Source organism: Lynx canadensis, chromosome B3 (assembly GCF_007474595.2).
Source record: "Lynx canadensis isolate LIC74 chromosome B3, mLynCan4.pri.v2, whole genome shotgun sequence".
Lineage (NCBI taxonomy): Eukaryota > Metazoa > Chordata > Mammalia > Carnivora > Felidae > Lynx > Lynx canadensis.
The window spans coordinates 117,507,753-117,529,570 of record NC_044308.2 but is presented as its reverse complement, the minus strand read 5'-3'; the positions used below and the strand labels follow the sequence as shown (position 1 = coordinate 117,529,570).

At 40.3% G+C, this 21,818-nt stretch overlaps 1 protein-coding gene across 6 annotated transcripts in view; it reads right to left on the bottom strand.

Moving 5' to 3' along the window:
* Positions 1-21,818, bottom strand: part of RGS6 (regulator of G protein signaling 6) — a 606,443-nt gene that overhangs the window by 179,873 nt on the left and 404,752 nt on the right. For all 6 annotated transcript variants that reach the window (XM_032593398.1, XM_030319478.1, XM_030319471.1 and 3 more), the window contains one exon: positions 11,947-12,046. In XM_032593398.1, the coding sequence (XP_032449289.1) occupies positions 11,947-12,046 (100 nt within the window). The remainder of the gene's footprint in view (positions 1-11,946; positions 12,047-21,818) is intronic.

The following is a 21,818-nucleotide window of genomic DNA, read 5'->3' as shown; positions in this document are numbered from 1 at the left end:
TCCTACTCACAACTGCACCAAAAATAATAAAATACCTAGGAATAAACTTAATCAAGGAGGTGAAAGACTTGTACTCTGCAAACCATAAAACTATGATGAAAGAAGAAAAGACGACACAAACAAATGGAAAGATATTCCATGCTCATGGATTGGAGAAACAAATATTGTTAAAATGTCCATACTACCCAAAGCAATCTATAGATATAACACAATACCTATCAAAATGCCAACAGCATTTTTCACAGAACTAGAACAAACAACCCTAAAATTTGTATGGAACTACGAAAGACCCTAAACAGTCTAAGCAATCTTGAAAAGGAAGAACAAAACTGGAGGTATCACAAACTCAGATTTCAAGTTATACTGCAAAGCTGTAGTAATCAAAACACTACGGACTGGCACAAAAACAGCCACGTAGATCGACAGAACAGGACAGAGAGCCCAGAAATAAACCCACAATTATATGGTCAATTAATCTCCAGCAAACGAGGCAAGAATATTCAATGGGAAAAAGATAGTCCCTTCGACAAATTATACTGGGAAAACTGTGGACAGCTACCTGCAAAAGAATGAAATTGGAACACTTGTTTATACCACACACAAACATAAACTCAAAATGGATTGAGTACCTAAATGTGAGACCTGAACCCATAAAAATCCTAGAAGAGAGCACAGGCAGTAATGTCTCTGACATCGGACATAGCAACATTTTTCTGGATATGTCTCCTGAACAGAAAAAAATTAACAGAAAAAAAATTCTTCACAGAAAAAAATTCTTCACAGAGGAAAAAATTCTTCACAGAAAAAGAATTAACAAAACTAAAAGACAAACCTACTGAATAGGAGAAGATATTTGCAAATGACATATCCAATAATAGGTTAATATCCAAAATATATAAAGAACGTATCCAATTCAGCACAAAACAAGAAATAATCCAGTTAAAAGTGGACAGAAGACATGAACAGACATTTCTCCAAAGAAGGCATACAGATGGCCAACAGACACATGAAAAGATGTTCAATGTCACTTATCATCAGGGATATGCAAGTCAAAACCACGATGAGATAGCACCTTACACCTGTCAGAATGGCTAAAATACAAAACACAAGAAACAAGTGTTGGCAAGGATGTGAAGAAAAAGGAACCCTCTTGCACTGTTGGTGGGATTGCAAACTGGTGTAGCCACTCTGGAAAACAGTACTGGAGTTTCCTCAAAAAATTAAAAAAAGAATTAAAATATGATCCAGTAATCCCACTACTGAGCATGTACCCAAAGAATACAAAAACATTAATTCAAAGGGATATATGTACTCCCATGTTTATCACAGCATTATTTACAATAGACAAATTAAGGAAGTAGTTCAAGTGTCCACCAATAGATAAATGGATAAAGAAGATGTGGTACGGGGCGCCTGGGTGGCTCAGTTGGTTAAGGGTCCGACTTCGGCTCAGGTCATGATCTCACAGTCCATGAGTTCGAGCCCCGCGTCAGGCTCTGTGCTGACGGCTCAGAGCCTGGAGCCTGCTTCAGATTCTGTGTCTCCCTCTCTCTCTGACCCTTCCCCGTTCATGCTCTGTCTCTCTCTGTCTCAAAAATAAATAAACATTTAAAAAAATTAAAAAAAAAAGATGTGGTACATATATACAATGGAATATTATTCAGCTATAAAAGACAATGAAATCTTGTCATTTGCAATGACATGGATGGATCTAGAGAGTAGAGTGCTAAGCAAAATAAGTCAGAGAAAGACAAATACCATATGATTTCATTCAGATGTAGAAATTAAGAAACAAAACAAATGAAAAAATGGGGGGAAAAGAGACAAACCCCCAAAACAGACTCTTAACTACAAAGAACAAACAGATGGCTACAGGGGGTGGGGGAAGGGTGAAATAGGTGAAGGGGACTGAGACCACACTTACTTTGATGAGCTCTGAAAATGTATGGAATTGTTGAATCACTATATTCTATACCTCAAACTAATATAACACTGTGTGTTAACTACATTGGAATTTAAAAATCATTATATCTATTTTTATTAAATAATTATTATTAATAAAGATCTGACCAAAAAGGTTAGAACATATATTTCAAGGCTAGAAGAAAAGGAACAGAGTAACATGACAGGAAAAGGTTTTACTTTCAGCATAAATGATCCAAATAGGTACTTTTTCTCCAGGCTCTCTATGGGTCCTGCATAAGTTAACCAGATAAATCTGATTTGTTAGATGGAAGGTCAAGAAATGCCTGTACCCTCTTGTGTCACCAATTCCAACTGATAGACACCAACACATTAGGAAAGTTGTAAACAAATGTACCATAAAGCCTACTTCAAAGGGGCTCCTCTGAAAGAAATAACATCCACTCAACTCTGACCTTTTTGTGTCACTGGGTGTCAGGGACCCCTTTAATGACACCTGTGAATTGTAGAAAGCTTTCTTTATTTTGATGTTCAGCTTTTATATCTTCCCATAACCCACACCCTTATTCCTCACAAATTCTTTTTGTTAGTCTATGTACTAGGTCTGTATATTTTCCTTTATTCCAAGGTTGATTTTTTTAAAAAAATACATTCTTTATGTGGGGCCTTTTCCTTATATTCTAGAACCTTCAGTTTGGAGTTCTCACCCCGACTCACTCATTTGATTTATTACAAACATACATATCTGCATATTCCTGTATATTAGTATTAAATTTTTTTTAATGTTTTTATTTTTGAGAGAGAGAGAGAGAGAGAGAGAGAGAGAGAGAGAGAGAGAGACAGAACACGAGCAGGGAAGGGTCAGAAAGAGGGAGACATAGAACTCGAAGCAGGCTCCAGGCTCTGAGCTGTCAGCACAGAGCCCAACGTGGGGCTCAAACCCACGAACCATGAGATCATGACCTGAACTGAAGTTGGATGATCAAATGACTAAGCCACCCAGGTGCCCCTCCTGTGTATTAGTTTCTTTACTCGGTGTAGGTCACTAACAGTTGTTTCTTATTTATCTTTGATATGACTTGGTAAGTTGGTAAGATTCTCAACTCAGGGTAGTTGTTGGACAGTACAGAGATGGTCCTTCTAGCAGGGATACTTTCAGATTAATGTTATTCTCATCTTTGGTTTTCACCATGCTTCTGAGAAAGTGGCAATGAGTAGCTTTCTAGAACTTCTTTAGTGATGGTGTCTTGGATGCACTGAGACACACCTTACATACCCCTCATCAATATGGCATCTGGGAGGAATCTCATACTTCCCAACTTCACCAGAGGACTCTCATTATTGTGATATTTGTCTCCATCTTCATGCCTTCTCTCATTGTAGTCACTGTTTTATTCAGGTGGTAGCCACATGTGAGTATGGACAGCTGGTTGTCCAGAAATGCAAGAGATAGAAACACTGCGTTGGTCACACAAGACTCATTTCATCCATCATTTAAAATGTTTACCTTCTAATCTTTGCAGAGGAAATGGGGTCCTCCTGATACAGAAGAGAGAAAGCTACTCCCAGCTGTTATTCATGAAGGGGAATCTCCAATGTTGGTGACAAAACTCCCAAAATGTGTGAAAGGGTATCTGCTGGTTTGTGATGGGTGATTGGCTATTTCACTAAAGGTTAGAAAGGTTGATGGGGGCTGATGCCTGGGGGGTGGGGGGGGAGTTGCCATATGGGGTGATTACTGTTCTGTACACAAAATATCCATGGGCACAGTAATGGAGTGGCCATATATTTGTGGATTTCCACCTTGGATTTGGTACCCGAAGGTCTCAGCGATCTAGATTTTCTTTGGATGTAGCTCTCTACTCTAGTACCTGTAACTTTAGGAAGGTGAAGAGGCATAATGTGTTCCGAAAATATCATTCCAGGTTCTTCTCTAGAGATGGTTGGTGGAGGTAAACAGCTTGGGATTCTGTGTTGGTGCTAGCACTCTGGGTATGGGTTTAAACATGTTGCTCATAGGATTGGCTACAGCTGTGGCTCCATCCAACAACCTTACAGCTAAATTCTGTTTCAGTCTGTGGCTGCTGAATACCCACTGGTGCAGACTTAAGTTCTTCTGTGTTTTTTGACATTGCCAAATGAGGTTCCTGTATTCCAATTGCTAGCCGTTCTCTGTGTCACAGCAGGTGCTGGCTGAATATCATGTTTGAGACTTTGAACAGGTTGAGCATGAGATTTACCTTTTGTCCTGGAGTTTAACTGGTGTTAGGGACAACCTCAACTCCAGCCTGAGGTGTGCTGGGAGTGTGGGACCTGATGGTGCTCAACAGTAGGCACTGAGTTAGTGATTTGTCCATGCAGTGGTGGTTAAGGAGAAGGTGAGTATGTTGGCCAAATGCATTCTAACTAGATAGAACTACCAGTGTCTGAGACTCTTGAGGACTCTATCATATAAATTGAGGTTTTTTTTTTAAATTTTTTTAGCTTTTCCCACTGACTAGTGATGGTTGCTTCAGAGCTGTGCCAGCTACCATGTACCCGTCTGCTTTTCAGATCTCTGAATTTTGTTGTTACTGTCTGCGTTGGGAAACATTTCTCCACGAGTTTCTCACATATGTGCACATCTGGAGAGCGAGGCATTGATTGTTTTTGTACTGGATTATCTTTTCAAGGATATTTAATCCAAGGATGTTCACTTTTCACATTGGATTGTTACCATAATGGCCTCCAACTTTGGGATTGCGTCTTTAAAAATCCTTTATTTTGATTTTTGTGGGGTTTCAAAAGAGAAAAAGATGAATGTATTCAATCCATCATGTAAACTGGGATCCTATTTTGAATGAGTTCCCCTTTGCCCCGCATCTAGTCACCAAGTCCTATCAATTCTACATTCTATCTTTCCTTCAGGTGTCTTGAATCTTATAGTTACTATTCTTTCACAGGTAGGCCCTGGAGGCAGAGGTCCTGCTACTGACTAGCTGTGTAACCTTGGAAAAGTAACTTAGGCTCTTGAATTAGCAGGTTACTCACCTGTAAAATGGAGATAATAACAGTTCCTACCTTATAGGATTTTCATGAAGATTGAATGAGATGTGGCTCTAAAGCTGTGGTTCCAGCTGATACTGTGGCTGTTCTTTTTTTTTTTTATTTAAAAAAAAATTTTTTTTAACGTTTATTTATTTTTTTGGGGGGACAGAGAGAGACAGAGCATGAACTGGGGAGGGGCAGAGAGAGAGGGAGACACAGAATCGGAAGCAGGCTCCAGGCTCTGAGCCATCAGCCCAGAGCCTGACGCGGGGCTCGAACTCACGGACCGTGAGATCGTGACCTGAGCTGAAGTCGGACGCTTAACCAACTGAGCCACCCAGGCACCCCAACTGTGGCTGTTCTTAACACAGCCCTTCTTATTTCCTGCTTAGACTCCTCCATCTAAAGATTCACTAACTAGTCTTTACACTCCCTGTTTCTTCCTGCTTCTAACACATGGATGTGATGTCCTTCTTATTTAAAACCATTGCCTTTGGGATAAAGTCTATAAGTCAAGTTCATTTATAATCCATTATTAAGATTAAGTCTCACATCCGTTTAATTCCTCTGGGTGTTCTGCCAATGTGCTCTTCTCTTCAAACACGTACACACATAAGTGTGTTTTAAATTACAACCACATGGGATGCCTAGGTGCCTCAGTCGGTTAAGCTCAGGTCGTGATCTCATGGTTCATGAGTTCGAGCCCCACGTTGGGCTCTGTGCTGGCAGCTCAGAGCCTGGAGCCTGCTTCAGATTCTGTGTCTCCCTGTCTCTCTCTGCCCCTCCCCTGCTCATGCTCTGTCTCTCTCTCTCAAAAATAAATAAACATTAAAAAAATAATAAAAAAATAAATTACAACCACATAAGCAAGCTCATCTTTGCTGCAACCTGGCATAGTTTTCCTGCATTTGGGCCATGAAAATTCTATTTTTTCTGCCCAGAATGACCTTCCTCAGTTTTCAACTTATGTTTAAGATCCAGTTCTAAAATTATTTCATGTGGTGGGTCATTATAATAATGACCTCCAAAGAGTCATGTCTCCCTATGTCAATGTGGCATTCTACTCCTACACCAGAAGGTAGAGTTGGTTTCCCCATCCTCCTCAATCTAGGCTGGTCTTGTGATGTGCTTTGAAGAACAGATTGTGTGTACTTGACATTGCATAAGTTCTGGAGCTTATACCTTAAGAAACCTTGCAGTTTTCTCCCTTGGAACTCTGAGACCATCAGGCTGTGAAGAAGCCCAGTCTAACTTACTGGGGGAGGGATACAAGGTGATATGGAAGAGAACTGAAGTGCCATCTAAGAGTAAGCACCACTACCAAACAAATGAGTAAGGCCATCGTAGACCTCCAGTCTCAATTGAACCATCAGATGACTAGGGCTTCATGGGTGAGAACAGCAGGAGAACCACCTGGATTGCCAATTCAAATGATCCTGATCATGAGAAATAAAAAAATCATTATGACTTGTGATGGTTGGTTATGTAGCAATAAAAACTGATATACATCCTTTGGGGCACCTGGGTGGCTCAGTTGGTTAAGCGTCCAACTTCGGCGCAGGTCATGATCTCACGGTTCGTGGGTTCAAGCCCCGTGTAGGGCTCTGCGCTGACAGCTCAGAGCCTGGAGCCTGCTTTGGATTCTGTGTCTCCCTCTGTCTCTGCCCCTTCCCTGCTTGTGCTCAATCTCTCTCTCTCAAGAATAAACATTGAAAAAAATGACATACATCCTTAGAGAAATGTTCTAGACTTACCCAAGGAAAACTCACAATTCTTTCCTCTGGGCTTTGTTCATTTTGCTATTAGAATACATAGCTCATATAATTATTGGTCTACCTGTGTCTGTTTCTCTCATTAGATTAACAGCTTTCGAAAAGCAGAGATCAGGTTTTCATTTATTTTTACACGTCCTGTGACTACTCTAGTGCCTGGTACATAGCAATAATGGACATTAATTACCCAGGTCATGTATGCATCATTTCCCGAAATGCTTTTCCTTGCCCTCTGGAGCTCATGGTCAATCCTAAATAAAATTTTTCATATCCTCATCCTTTTCAGTTAATTTTCCTTTCATCTTTTTCTTCTCAGTGGGCTCTGGTTCCCTGTGGCTCTCTGAGGTGGTGGCTATTTTCTCTCCCATGCTCTACACACCATGGCATTTGAAGGCAGGTAAGTGACCCTCTAGCCTCTCATGTCTTCTTTCCCCACCTCTTCTCCAAAAAAACGTTTAGCTTTGACTCTCATGACATCAGATTAAGTCATCTATTCCTCTTGTTGTGAAGTCATCTACTGATTCCTAGGCCTCTGTCTCTTATTCCATGAAGATTTTAACCACAGACTCACAATCACTGCCTCTAACTATCCCCCAGTCATGATTTCAATACCCACATAGCCCAGTTTCCCCAAATCATGGCCCCTTGGTTCCTTGACCTCCTCTCTTCTAGTGATCTTGCCCTCTATTCTATCTCAGTCACTTATTCCCATAATCCCAATTTCAAACATTCTGCTAGGGATGTCTGGGTGGCTCAGTTGGTTAAGCTTCCAACTTTGGCTCAGGTCATGATCTCACGGTTTGTGAGTTTGAGCCCTGCGTTGGGCTCTGTGCTGACAGCTCGGAGCCCGGAGCCTGCTCCAAATTCTGTGTTTCCCTCTCTCTCTGCCCCTCCCCACTCCCTCCCTCTCCCTCTCTTTCTCTCTCTCTCTCTCAAAAATAAATAATAAACATAAAAAAATCTAAAAAACCTAGAAGAATGCCCTTTAAAAAAATTCGGCTATCCAAACACCATCCCCTACATTTCCAGCTCTCTTACTTTGGCCTCCAACTCCAAAACTCTTTTCCACTAGACCTACAGTTTATGGTCATGACTACTCTCCACTATTCCTCACCCATCTCATGTTTCACTTCCATCCTTGCTCAGTTAAAATTTAATGGTCAATCATTTCAGTTACTCTCTTGCCTTTCCCTTGATTTATCATACTCTTCATACTTGCGAGAGCCTTAATTAAGTCCACCTTTCTACCTGATACACGTCCAAACCCAGAGAGCTAAATGTGGCTGGAGAAATTGCCTCTCTTTAAGTTCATAAATATTAATAATCTCAAGAGGGTCCTTAATGCTACCTCACAGTCAAAACTCTATTTCCTTAGTCCAGTCAATCTCTTTAGACCCCTAGACGACTATTGCATGGCTTCTGATCTCTTCTCAAACCTAATATCTCTACCTTCTTTCCTTTTCATGTTACTAAGAAAATAGAAGCAGTGAAAAGAAAACTACTACAAGCTCCCCCCTCCCGCCATCATGCTTATTTGTACCTCTGTGCATCTACTGCACCTCCATTTGTCTTCCTATGAATGAATTGTACATGTTTTTAGCTAGAGCTCCCCAATTGCCTTGCATTACATTCAATCTCTTACCTGCTCAATGATATCACTTCTTGAAATTTTCCTCCATCTCCTGCACCATTTTTCTCCCCCTATTGAGTCATTGCCATTAATCATACAAGCATACTGTCACTTTCATATTATTTAAAAACCTACGTGTCCTGACTTCATTCACCCATCTAGATCCTCCTGCATTTCTTCCTTTTAAGGAGAACTCCTTCAAAGATTAATTATACTCACTACCTCAAATATTTCTCCTCCCATTCTGACTTGAACCTACTCCAATAAGGCTTTTTGCCATTCTCCCCTGCCAAATGCTTCATGGAATATGCACTTATCAAGGTCAGCAGTTGAATTCAATTGTCGCTAAATTCAATGGTTGATTCTCAGTCCTTATCTTACATGACTATCAGCAGCTTTTGGCATATTCTTTCCTGAAGCACTTTCTAGAAAATCTGGCTTCCAAGAGACCATGTCCTCCTGATGTTCCTCTTTGTCTCCAGCTGCTCCTTTTCACTTTCTTTTGCTGATTTCTTTGTCTCTCCATAACCCTCATATGTTAGAATATCCCAAGTTGTAGGACTTGGACTGTTTTCTGTTTACATTCAATCCCTTGGTGTGAGGTCATTAATCCCATGGCTTTAAATATCACTTATATTCTAATGACTTATGTGCCCAGTTCAGGCTCTCCGTTAAATTCTAGATCCACACACCCAAGTGCCTACTTGTCATCTCCAGTTGAATGTCTAGTAGGTCCCTAAAACTTAGCATGTCTAAAATGGACCTTTTAATTTCTTACACTTCAGCTAAACAAAGAAACACCCCCTTCCCCACTCACAGTCTTCGTCATCGAAATTAATGCCAACTCCATTTTTCCAGTTGCGTGAAACCAAAAGCGCAGAGTCATCATTGATTCCTTTCTTTCTCTCATATCCTACATCCAATCTTTCCCCAAATACTGTTTATTCTGCCCTCAAACTTGAATTGGAATCTGATCACTTCACACGTCTCCCATGCTGATAGCCTAGTCTGACTACCACTTTTGCCACAGTCTCCTGACTCCCCAGGGTATGCAGAATGCAATATAATGATCTTGTGTCAGAACATGACAGCTCATGTTTAAAGTTCTCCAGTGGCCTTATAGTGACCAAGAGGTTGCATGATCATGGTCACCATTATCACTTTGACTTCATCCCTATTGCCCTTTCATTTTTTCACTCTACTCTGGGTCCCTTTTCTTAGTTCCTCTGTATGCAAGAACACACTTGCCTTAGAGAGTTAGCACTTGCTTTCTGGAATGCTCTTTCCCTCCAATCCTTCATCTCCCCTCCATCTTTACCCAAATGTTACCTTCTCAGGGAATTCTTTTTTGGCCACCTGTTTCAGAGTTGTGACTCCATCATCCACCTTTCATACTTTATTTTTCTCTTTGACCTTTATCATTACCTAAAATTCTACGGGTTTTTCTTATTTATTTTGTTGTCTCCTCCACTAGAATCTAAAATTCCATGAGAACAGAAACTTTTAGCTGTTTCATTTATTTCTGAATTCCCACTGGCCAGCAATATTTAGAATAGCAAACACCCAAGAAATATGTGTGGAATGAATGACCAAGTATATTGGAGAAAGAACCAGATGGAAATTCAAGAAATAAAAAAATAAAATAATTGAAAGTAAACACCTAAAATCTAGATTAAAGAGAAAAACATTTTTTCAGAGAACACTACGATATCAACAAAAGAAATATACTCCATGATTCATCTTAGGAATCTAACATAAATTTGATACCCAAAGCAGCAAGAAGGGTAAGTAAGAAAAGCAATAAACACATCGTCCCGTGAAAATTGATTAAAAATCCTAAACAACATTTTATCAAACAAAATCCAGAAGTGTATGAAAAAATAATATACCATAGCCAATATTATAATTCCATTTAGAAAAATTTCAAAATTAGAGCATACTAACAATACAATCAACCTTCATTATCCAGATCTATTTGGTACCTGAGTTTAAACAGTGACAGTCTGAATAATGAGTTAGGATACTTATGCGTGCCTCAGTTGAGTATATTTATTTTTTAAGGTAACATACACATATTGACTCTGTGTGTGTGTGTATGCTGTGTGTATGCTGTTCTATGAATTTTGACCTATGTATAGATTAATGTCACCACCACCACCACAATCAGGATACAGGATAGTTCCACTGTAACCTTATAAAATTCCTTTGTGTGATCCCTTTATAATCATACCCTTCCCCAGTTCTTAATCCTTGTCAACCACTGATCTATCTGTTCTCTGTCACTGTAGTTTTGGAATTTTTTAGAATGTCATGTAAATGGAATCCTACAGGATGTAATCTTTTGAGACTGGCTTCTTCCCCTCAGGAAAATAACTTTGAGGTTTATCTAAGTTGGTGCCTGTATCAACAGTTCACTCCTTTCTATTGATGAATGTGGGTGTGCCACAGTTTGTTTCTTTCTTCACCCACCAAAGGACATTTGGGTTGTGTCTGGGCTTTGGAGATCACAAATAAAGTTATTATAAATACTTAATGAGTTTTCATCTGAGTGCACGTTTTTGTTTCTCTTGTATAAATACCAAGGAGTGGGATTTCTGGGTCATAAGGTAAGCATTTGTTTAGTATTATAAGAAATGTCCACAGTTTTTACCTTCCCACCAGCAATGTGTGAGCGTTCCAGTTGCTCCATAGCCTCACCAGCCCTTGGTGTTGTCAGGATTTTTTATCTTAATTATTTTATAAGTATGTAGTAGAAACTGAAGCCTTCTGGCTCCCCAAATTTGGAAAGCAAATAACTAGATTTTGATGATGAGAGAACTCTCTAAAATTTTATCTTAATTTATTTGGTTGTTTGTTTAGATATGATACAAGCCTATGTGGTGAAATTATGAAGAAAGGCAACAAACTGATCAGGATAAGAGTAGATAGAGGTTACCTACTGTGGGAAGGGAGGCAGATGTCATCCATTAGGCCCATAAGGGGCCTAAGATACTGGTGATGTGTTACTTAGGAAGCAGGCTGGTAGACACATGTGGCCTATTTTAGTATTATACTTGAAACTATACCCATGTGTTTGATATACTTCATAATTAATTTTTGAAGAAATGTCCAAGCATACAAAACACACCAAATCCCCAAAGTAATGCAGAAAAAATATTCTAAAACCACTTCTTCCAAGAGTTCAAATACAGTCAGTTGAAAAACTTAAAAATAAAAGCATTTGGTAGAATTTGAACATAAGACTTTCTTAAAGCTTATTTAAATCTAAAATCATTTCTTTAATACGCCTGTGCTTGTGTACATCTCGTAGGCTAAATTGCTGATGGGCTATTCAGGTCAGTAATGAGCTTCTTTCCAGAAGCCTCAACCTATACACAGAAGGGTGGTCATGGCAAAACCATCCTTAATCATTGGCAAAGAGCAGCTTCTTCTGGAAACCATGACCACAACTCGACTTTGTCTAAGAAGCACATTGAATGTATCATCTTTACTATTCACAAATCTTTAGACACACCCCAGGTCACAATCAGCACTATACAACTCTTCAGTGGCCTTTTCCTATTGCCACCAACACCTTGTAAGGAGAAAGTTTACCTGTAACAACACTGGGAATTTTGGAGAGAAAGCTCTTGACTGTTCTGATGGGCACACCCCCTGTCTTGTCATCTTGCATCTTTGTGATGATGTCTTCAATCTGAAAGAGAATAAGGAAGTGTCATTTTCCTCCATAAAGTAATGATAAATGATACCTTTATTAACAGCCATAATGCACATGTATGAACATGAATGCCAACGATAGACATAAAAAAACAGCCTCCACCTAGGCAGTCAATAAACATAGTAGCAGGATCTGCAATAAACCAAGCACTGGGGATGGGATGAGGCCATGAGGTTATATACAAGAACATAAAACGTGGTCTATAAGAACAGATTCTGAGATCAAGAAGGTAAGGAGGGAGAAATATTAGGATTCCTAATGAGATCCACCATGTAATTCAATATGCCTGCAATGATTCCTCCTCTTTCCCAAATTGGGTTTATACATAGCCTGGACAATATGAGCCATCTGGTCTTTGGGACCAGTGCAGGAGCCAGCCAGAGCCACACAGGAGAAAAGATAAAGACATGGAAAGTTCTGATTCAGAGAAGTCGGAGGACAGGTTTCAGTGGTTGTTTGTGGTAGTATGAGGGTGGTCACCTTAAGCCAGGACTAAAGTGGAACAAAAGACAGAATCCTTTCCTTTTGGACCAAATAAGTCACATTGTCAAAAGAAAGACCATGGTGGGCTGTGGCTTGAAGTCAGTTAGATTTTATTAATAAAACAAGTTGCTATGTGCATATATTGAAAACAGAACAGAGAGAGGAGACGGACTATTAAGGATTTAGGTGCCTAAATTGGGAAACCAATTTGTAGCTAAGAATTTACAAGTCAGATGTAATTTCCTGGGCAGAAAGCTTCAGAACAGGATACAGAGCAATCTGTGACAAGGACATAGATCTTATTGTTTGAGGAGGTGGGGGTAGGGAGCGACTGGAATAGGGGAGAAGAGGAGGTTTAGTTTTATTACACATCTTATTTCCCTAAGCAAAAGAATATCTGTGAAACGGATTCTCAGAGTGCTTCTATCAAAGATGCATAAAATTTTAAGTCTAGGGATTTAAAACTATAGCCCATCTAGTCTAACATACTGGCAATTGCAGGTTGAGGTTGACTTTCTCAAAGTCATATGGCAACTTGTTTGATAGACATAAATAACTTGTTAAAAATAAATAATGAGGTTAGGATACAGAATAACTTAATAATAATATATAATAGCTAAAATATATTAAGAATTTATTATGTGCCAGGTGTTATTCTAAGTATCATACAATATTATCCTATTTAATGTTTATGATTACTTAATATCTAGATTCCGCTGTTATCCTCATTTTTCAGATAAAAAGATCTGGTGAGGTGTATCAACCAGGGTAGACCAGATCAAGTTATTGTAACAAATAACCGTCAAATTCCCAATGGCTCAGTACAGCCATGTTTATTTCTCTCTCATGGCTCAAGTCTATCACAGGTCACCAGGGGGACTCTGCCTATTGTAGTTACTAGGCTGATGGAATGACTACCATCTTGAATGTTGCTCATCATTGAGCTAAAGGGACAAGAGAGAATTCTGGAGAATCTGGTATTGGTTATTAAATGCTATAGCCAAGAAGTTACATATGACACCTTTGCTCAGAATTCTTTGACCAGATCTAGTTACACAGCACCACCCACCCACAAAGAAGCCAGGGTTCCAGTCTTCTTGGTGCCAACAGGGGAGGGGAACTGACCATCTATGAACAGTGTCAGTGACCGCCACAGAAGCTAAGCAACCTTGCCAAGGTCACACACCTACCCATTTGTGGATCTGAGTTTAAACGTAGCCATAGACCTTAGATCTCAGGCTTCTTACCCCTGGACTGCTCTGCCACCCAATAAGATTCCCATAAAAGCAGCCGAGCAGGGAGACCATTTTCCTTTGGATATTTCTGGGTTTTCCTGAGAAGTACTGATAATGAGAAAGAATCTTAAGTTCCTGGCCCTTTAGGGAGTGGATGAATATATCATGCTAAAAATAAAGGTAAGTCTCTGAAGACCTATTAAATGACAGGAAAAGAAAAATTTTCATCCACATTCCTGGTAATAGTTTCAGCTAGTGCCCTGCCTTGCTGCCCCTAAACTCAACCCAATGATTGAGAGTAGTCTGAATATTCCTTACTGATAGCCAAGGAGAGTTATTCCTAGGAAAAATGGTCATGTTTTCAAGGTAATCTATGCTTTTGATCTAGTGTGCTATCTGAAGCCAGAAGTATCAGTTACACTGATGCTTTTAATAAAATGGACTCAAAATCATTGGGAATTGGAGGGAAGCCAAAATTTCAATCGGTTAGATACCTGACTTGTCATTGGATGATAACAATTTCCAGTCTCTGCTGATGTGGGCTGGATTTAAAGACTGGCTATGCAGAGGAAGCCTCCACGATTCGTTAGTCATTGCACCACACCACTGAATCTTAAAAGGATGTATTTATTAAAGAAGACTTCTCTTTTCATGTGGGCTCACTATGTGCCAAGAGGTATATTCTTTATCAGAGGTTACAGCTAGGTCAAAAGGATAACCCCCTTAAGTGACCAGAAAGGGAATTACATTGCAGCAATAGTTTACAACACCAGATGGGTGAAAGAATGTTCATTGGTCCCCCATTCTTGAATCCTCCATAGTATGAATATATACCCAAGTCCTTGCCCTGGCCTCATCATGATGAGCAGGGAGTCTGCCCCTTGACTTTTAGGCTTGGGCCATGTGACTCGCCTGGCAAATGGGAGGATATTGAACATGATGTGAGCAGAGGCTTTCAATGCACCTCCATGGTCATGCTCAGCCTCTTCTCTTGCCCTCCTATACCAGATAGCTGCTGTTCCAAGGAGGGTGAGACACATCTGGAGCAGAAGGGACCCAACACATAGCTAGACAGGTCAAACCTCAGTTGACCTGCACACCCATGAGCTTATTGTTGTATGTCCCTGAGTTTGGGTGGTTTGCTATGCAGAAGAATTATGGCTCTAGCTTACTGATACAACAGGGCTCTAAAATAAATGCACCTATCAAAAATTGCTGAAGCCACACAAATACTTAATAATAAGAATCAATGAGTCCTGGAGGTCGGGTATCCTAAAATCCAATGCTTTTTAAGAATCTAGAAATTCCAATTACACCACCTACCATTTTCTTAAAAATTCTTAGGGCCTTATACTCCTCTGTAGCCCATTCTGTTGTTGTGTCAGGAAAATCTGTGATAGCTGAGGTTGATTCCAGAGCACGGTCCATTGCAATATCAGCTAATAATACTGCTTTTGAATATATATGTGTATATATATATATATATATATATATATATATATATATATATTTGTTGCTGTTGTTGTCATGGTTTCTGGTAAAATGCTAAGAGTACAGACCTACCAAAAAATCAAAAGTGGGCTCCAGGAGCTTATATAAATTATAATGGCACACATTTTCAGAACACCTGAAGAACACCTACATATGATCAACACTGTCCTCGGTATTATTTTGAATAGATTGACTAATGTATTTCTCGGTCTTGCAAGTTACTCAGTAAATATGTTGAAATTGAGGCTTAGAGAGGTTAAGTGATTTTCCCAAGGACAGCTAGTAAGTGGCAAAGCCCAAATCTTTGTCCAAGTCTTCCTGACCCTAATGCCCAAGCTCGATCAAATCCAAGATTCATCTTATTTTCAGTGTCTGCTGACAGGGCTCCTGAGTTACAAGGCACTTAATACTGTTTGCATTGAAGGGGAAGTTCAGCCCAGCCCTAAGGGGGTGGAGAAGGAAACAGAGAACTCGATCCAGATAATCAGATTATCAACCATCTCAGGATTTATTTCCGTCCAATGACTGCTGATGCTTTGCTGCTCAGTGTTTTCTCTCTTTGTCCCGGAGTCTTGGCACGATTTATCCTCTACTGGTAGATCACAGCTCCTGGGCTGGGAATGGGGAGATGGGAAGGTATATACTTATATTTCCTTTACTATTCAGTCCCATCTAACTTTTGACACTTTTTGTTCCTGGAAAAGGACAACATCAATTCGCTCCTGGAGAAGGGCAACATCAATTCGCTGACATCCTTTAACATGAAGCTCTGTGTCATTAGGGAGAATGTTCCCCTGTGGCAATCAATAAGAGGTTGGCTCATATTTGACAGCAAGTGATGCAAAAAACCTACTTGGCAAGCTCAGCGGGTTCTGCATGGATGAGTCACAATGACCAGGACGCCCTTCTGCAAAGGCGCTCAAAACTCAGCACTGGCATGCAGGTAGAACATTCTTCCAAAGAGCAGAGAAAATGGAAACCATTACACCTCAGGGTGGGTTTCCTCTGAACTGAGGAATGTTATGGGACAGGAATGTTATAATTCACGGAAATAGCTGTGGGGTGTAAGAGAGGAGTGAGGAGAAGCAAAATCATCTCTTCACAAACGGAGGCCCCAGAAGGACAGTGGGAAGAACACTGGTCTGAGGCCCGTGACAAGTGCTAGCCTTAGCCTCACTGATTTGCTGTGTTGGCCCTGGACAAGTGATTTAACCTCTCTGGACTTTACTGCCCTCATCTACAGTGATAGGCCTGGTTGCTAAACTGAGACTTCTAGTCCCAGAACACAAGAGACTTCTCTGACTTGACCAATGCAAAGCAGTGTCTGCAAAAAAAAGGACAGGACAGGCAATCAGGCCTCTGGCTTCCCATTCTCCACGCGGCCCATCTGCCAGGCCGCCCCATGCAGAATGCTTCTCTGTGCTGAGGTGCAAAGTAGGGTGCTGAGCAGGACTGGGGAGTTTTGATGTTTTCAGAAGTCATTTTGGACAAACGGCATCAGAAGCCAGATACAGACATGATCCAAAGAGGCCCCGATGCTGCTCCTTATTGATCAGTTCCATGCCTGCCCATCTCTGCTTATACAGATGGCGCTCCTGACAGAAATGACCAGAGGACAGTATTACTTTTGTTTGTGTAAATTAATGATCTAGTGAATGAATTTATTTAGCTCCTCCAATTTTTCCTCGGTGGAAAATTAAAAATCTTCGAGAATAGGCAAACTATGTTGCCATTTAAAAAACAAAAACAAAAAACAAACAAACAAACAAAATCCACAACAACTTTAACACAGAAAGTATGCCTCAGGCATGAGGTCTTTTCTACTGAAGCATTTCATCTTGACTTTGCCATCAATTGCCTGTTTCTAGCTTCTAAAGCCTGTCACTTCGGCTCCCACATTTCGTTAAAGACGCCTTCTGTTCTGGTGTCCGGGAATGAGTGAAAATGACTCTTTGGACACATCTTATCAGCCCAGAGGCAGGAATCAGAGCTGGCAAATGATAATCATATTTCTTAATCCAAAATGTGTATCCTTCACTGAGCATGCTCTGTCCCATATGTGTTCCATAAGATCAGGCTAGGTCTCATTTTTATTTTTAAAAACACAGCACACTGCTATTCTCTACTTAAATGTACTCAGCTTCCCTTACTGGTTTAGTGGACATTTATTGAGCACCTACAAAGTGCCAGGTAGTTTTAGTTTCTACGGTTACAAAAGTGGGTAAAAGACAGTCTGTTCCCTTCCATAAGGGACTAATATGTTTCAGAAAGACTCAGGCCTCGAGACTCAAAGTTAAGGTTGTGACAGCAGAACCAAGTGTGGGCTCCCAACAAGCTTCACATGGAAACACTAAGGAATAGTATTTTCAGAGGTCTTCAAAAGGGGACCTCCCCTCCCTTTTTTGCTATCCTGTTCAAAGGACTGTGACTCCAGTGGCAGGAGGGGAGGCTGGAGATTCCTTGTGTTAGCTACAACAATGATTGAAATACCTGTTAGTCTGTTTTCAGTTCAACTGACTTTTGAATCACTGTATCAGTCTAAAATGCTTTTGCTAGAAAGCAAAAACAAAAAACAAAAAAAAAATCCAACCTCTAAACACGGGGGATTATTTTTCCTACATAACAAGCAATGCGTACGTGGCAGGCATGCAGTTCTATGTGAATGTCCATCTTGGCCTTTCCCTTGTGGTTGCCAGAGAGCTGCCCCTGCTCAAGGCATCACTTCCACGTTGCAGAATAAGAAGAAAGGCGGGAAGAAGGGTGGGGGTGTTGGTACGGCTGTACTTGTTCCTTTTATCCAATAAGCACATACCTTCCCAGAAGATGCCAACAGATCTCTGCTCTAGTCTCACTGGCCAGAGCAGGGTCTCATGGCTACATGTGGTTGCAAAGGGCGCTGGGCAGAGGGTAGTTTATCTAGCCTCTATATCACATGGAGGCGTGGGAAGAGGGGAATGAAAATGTGGCTGACTTTGTCTGGCAGAAAGTTCCTGTATTAAAGAACATTCATTAAGGATGGCTGGGCAGGCCTGGATTTCTCCCTGATCTGTTCTCCAGGCCGCAACCTGTGATACTCGTGAAGGAAAACTTCATCATTTAACTCCCCTACTTAGAATCTGTCTATGGTTTCTAGTGATTACTCTGTTATAGGCTCTTATAGGATCCTCTGTCTTTTGTCTATACTGGTTATCACTTTAACTTGTACTTGCATTTTCCGTTACACTTTCTCATCATTTAATCCTAATAGTAGGTGCTCAGTAAATACATATTGAAAGAATAATTGAATGAATGAATGAATGACATGAGTGCTATATTCTTTTTTTAGTTGAAGAATAATGGACGTACAATGTTCTACAGTTTTAGGTGTGCAACACAGTAATTCAATATGTATATACATTACAAAATGGTCACCACAGTAGGGTCTAGGTACTATTTGTCACCACACCAAGTTGTTACAATATTATTGACTATATTCCCTATGCTGTACATTACATCCCCTTGTCTTATTTATTTTATAACTAGAAGATTGTACCTCTTAATCCCCTTTGCCTATTTCCCACCATCCCTCCCCCCCCCCCGCACCTCTCTCCCTTCGGGCAGCCACCAGTTTGTTCTCTATATCTCTAAGTTTGTTTCCATTTGTCTTGCTGGTTCTTTCGGTCTGTTTTACACATATCAGTGAAGTCATATGGTATTTGTCTTTCTCTGTCTTATTTCATTTGGCACAATACCCTCAAGGTCTACCCATGTTGTTGCAGATGGCAAGATTTCATTCTGTTTTTATGGCTGAGTAATATTCCATCATATATATATATATATATATATATATATATATATATATAAAACATTCTTCTTGGGGTGCCTGGGTGACTCAGTTGGTTAAGTGTCTGACTCTTGATTCTGGCTCAGGTCTCGATCTCATGTTTTGTGAGATTCAGCCCTGCGCTGGGCTCTATGCTGACAGTGCGAAGGCTGCTTCAGATTCTCTCTCTCCCTCTCTCTCTCCCTGCCCCTCCCTTGTTCTCTCTCTCTCTCACACACACACACATACACACACTAAATAAATAAATAAATCTTTATCCATTCACTTATCTTTTTTTAGAATCAAAAAATTTTTTAATATTTATTTTTTACTTATATTTGAGAGAGAGAGAGAGAGAGAGAGAGAGAGATGGAGCGTGAGCAGGGGAGGGGCAGAGAGAGAGACAGAATCCGAAGCAGGCTCTAGGCTCCGAGTTGCAAGCTGTTAGCACAGAGCCCGAGGCGGGGCTCGAATCCATGAGCACTGAGATCATGACCTGAGCTGAAGTCGAATGCTCAACTGACTGAGCCGCCCAGGAGCCACTATCCATTCACTTACTGATGAACATTGAAATTCCTTCTGTATCATGAGTGCTATATTCTTAAAGAACTTTATTTTGGATTCCAGCATCAAATGCGATGCTTGATATATTAGCATATATATTAATAATATATTATTAATATGTATTAATTATAATTATATTATAAAATTATATAATAATTATTAATATGTATAATATATCATTAATATATTTGTATATTACATATGACATATTAATACATATTATGCATATTATATAATATACCTATATATGACATATGATATATATATGATCAAATATAATATATACTCATATATATTCATTATATATGTGTATATATGAATATATATAAATACATATATATTAGGGTTTAGGGGTGGTATATCTTCGCTTTAAAGTAAACTTGGTATTTACATTTTTAAAGATCATTCTGCTTTGGAAATGGATTAAATGAACAGAAATCTCAAGATTCCGTGAACCTTAGCAACAGTGTTCAAGGAATTGCTTCATAGGCACCCAAGGATCAGTTGAGCTTGGAGAAGTTCCCCAATGTACTGTGTCCGACGTTACCCAGGGGCAATGCCAGGGTAGAAGGATAGGCAGTGTTACTTGTTTAGCCTCCTGGAGGCTTATTTTTATGGCTTTAAGCATTACTATATGCAGTGCTTCATAAATTACTTCTATGGAAAGCATTTTCCCCCATTTAATTGAAGAGAAAAATGGAAAAGGATGACATTCTAGGTCAGTGAACAAATGGGTTGATGACATTTTAGGGGAAATGACTTTCCCCTGAGCTTGGCTGGAAGAGCAAAGCTTTAGAAGGCATAGTGTCTCTTGTAAAAGAATCTATTGTTTGCTTGGAAATATGAGTGGAGCAGGTCGTCCGGGTGAGCCATGGAATAAGGAATCTCCAACTGCAGAACACCAGCTACAGTGCAAATGAGGAAAATGGACCCTGATCAATGAAACATTCTAGCAATGTGAGAGGACCTAACATCTCTATTATAATCTTCTCAAATTGCCCTAATTTGTGTGCCATCTGCTTCTTATTTTCCTCCCTTTATAGAGAAACACACTGATACTTAGGGACAGCAAATTGTCCAAGGCCAAATGGGGCTGTTGAATAATGAGATTACTGGTACTGAACTCAGGCAGTCTTGCTTCCGAGCTGGCTCTCCAGATCACCATGCCAGCAGTCAGGGTAGCTCCCAAGCAGACCCCGGTTCACCTACGGCTTTAGCAGAGCAGAAGGTGCAGAGGATGGGACCACATCCTATGCTTAAAAGTTTAGTACATAGTGTGGAAGGCAGAAAAAACCGATCCCCTCAAAAGGTGTCTACATCCTGATTGGTGGAACCTGTGAATACGTTACCTTACATGGCAAAAGAGACCCTGGAGATGCGATTAAAGTTAAGGACCTTGAGATGCAGTGGTTATCCTGGGTTATGCAGGTGGGCTCAGTCTAATCACATGAGTTCTTGAAAGATGAGGACCCTTCCCAGCTATCGTCACTTAGAGACGTAACCATAGAATAAAAGGTCAGAGAGATGAGACTCTGTTGGCTTTAAAGATGAAAGGAGGGACTACAAGCCAAGGAAAGTGAACTTCAGATGTTGGAAAAAGCAAGGAAACAGATTGTCTGCTAGAGCCTTCAAAAGGTATATAGTCCAGCCAAAGCCTTGATTTTAGCCCAGGGACACCCATTCTAGACTTCTGATGACCAGAACTGTATGATCATAAATTTATCTGTGTTAAGCCATTGAGGTAATCTGTTACAGCAACAAGAGAAAACTAATACACACAGTGACGCCCTTGCTCATGAATCAATGTTTGGAAAATCAGTATTCTGCATTGTTTCCAAAACATATCAGTATTTTCTCCTCCCGGGGGGGGGAAGTAGATGGGATTTCCCCACATTCCACTGCTCTCCGTCCGTTTTTTGACAGTCAGACAGTGGTCAAGCGGCAATTGTGATGGTCTGCTTGGGGGAAGATGTCAGGGTTGAGGACGGCGAAAACATCTGTCCATAACCTGAAGTAATTGCTTCCGTGACATTTTAAACGCTTCAGTTTCTGGTCTACCAGGGACCAATTAGATGGGTGGCTCAGAGGTTACTTCCAAGGGCTTCTTAAATGGGTCACAGTAGCCCATTAATTAATGCCAACATCACGTTCTACACATGGAAAAATAAATACG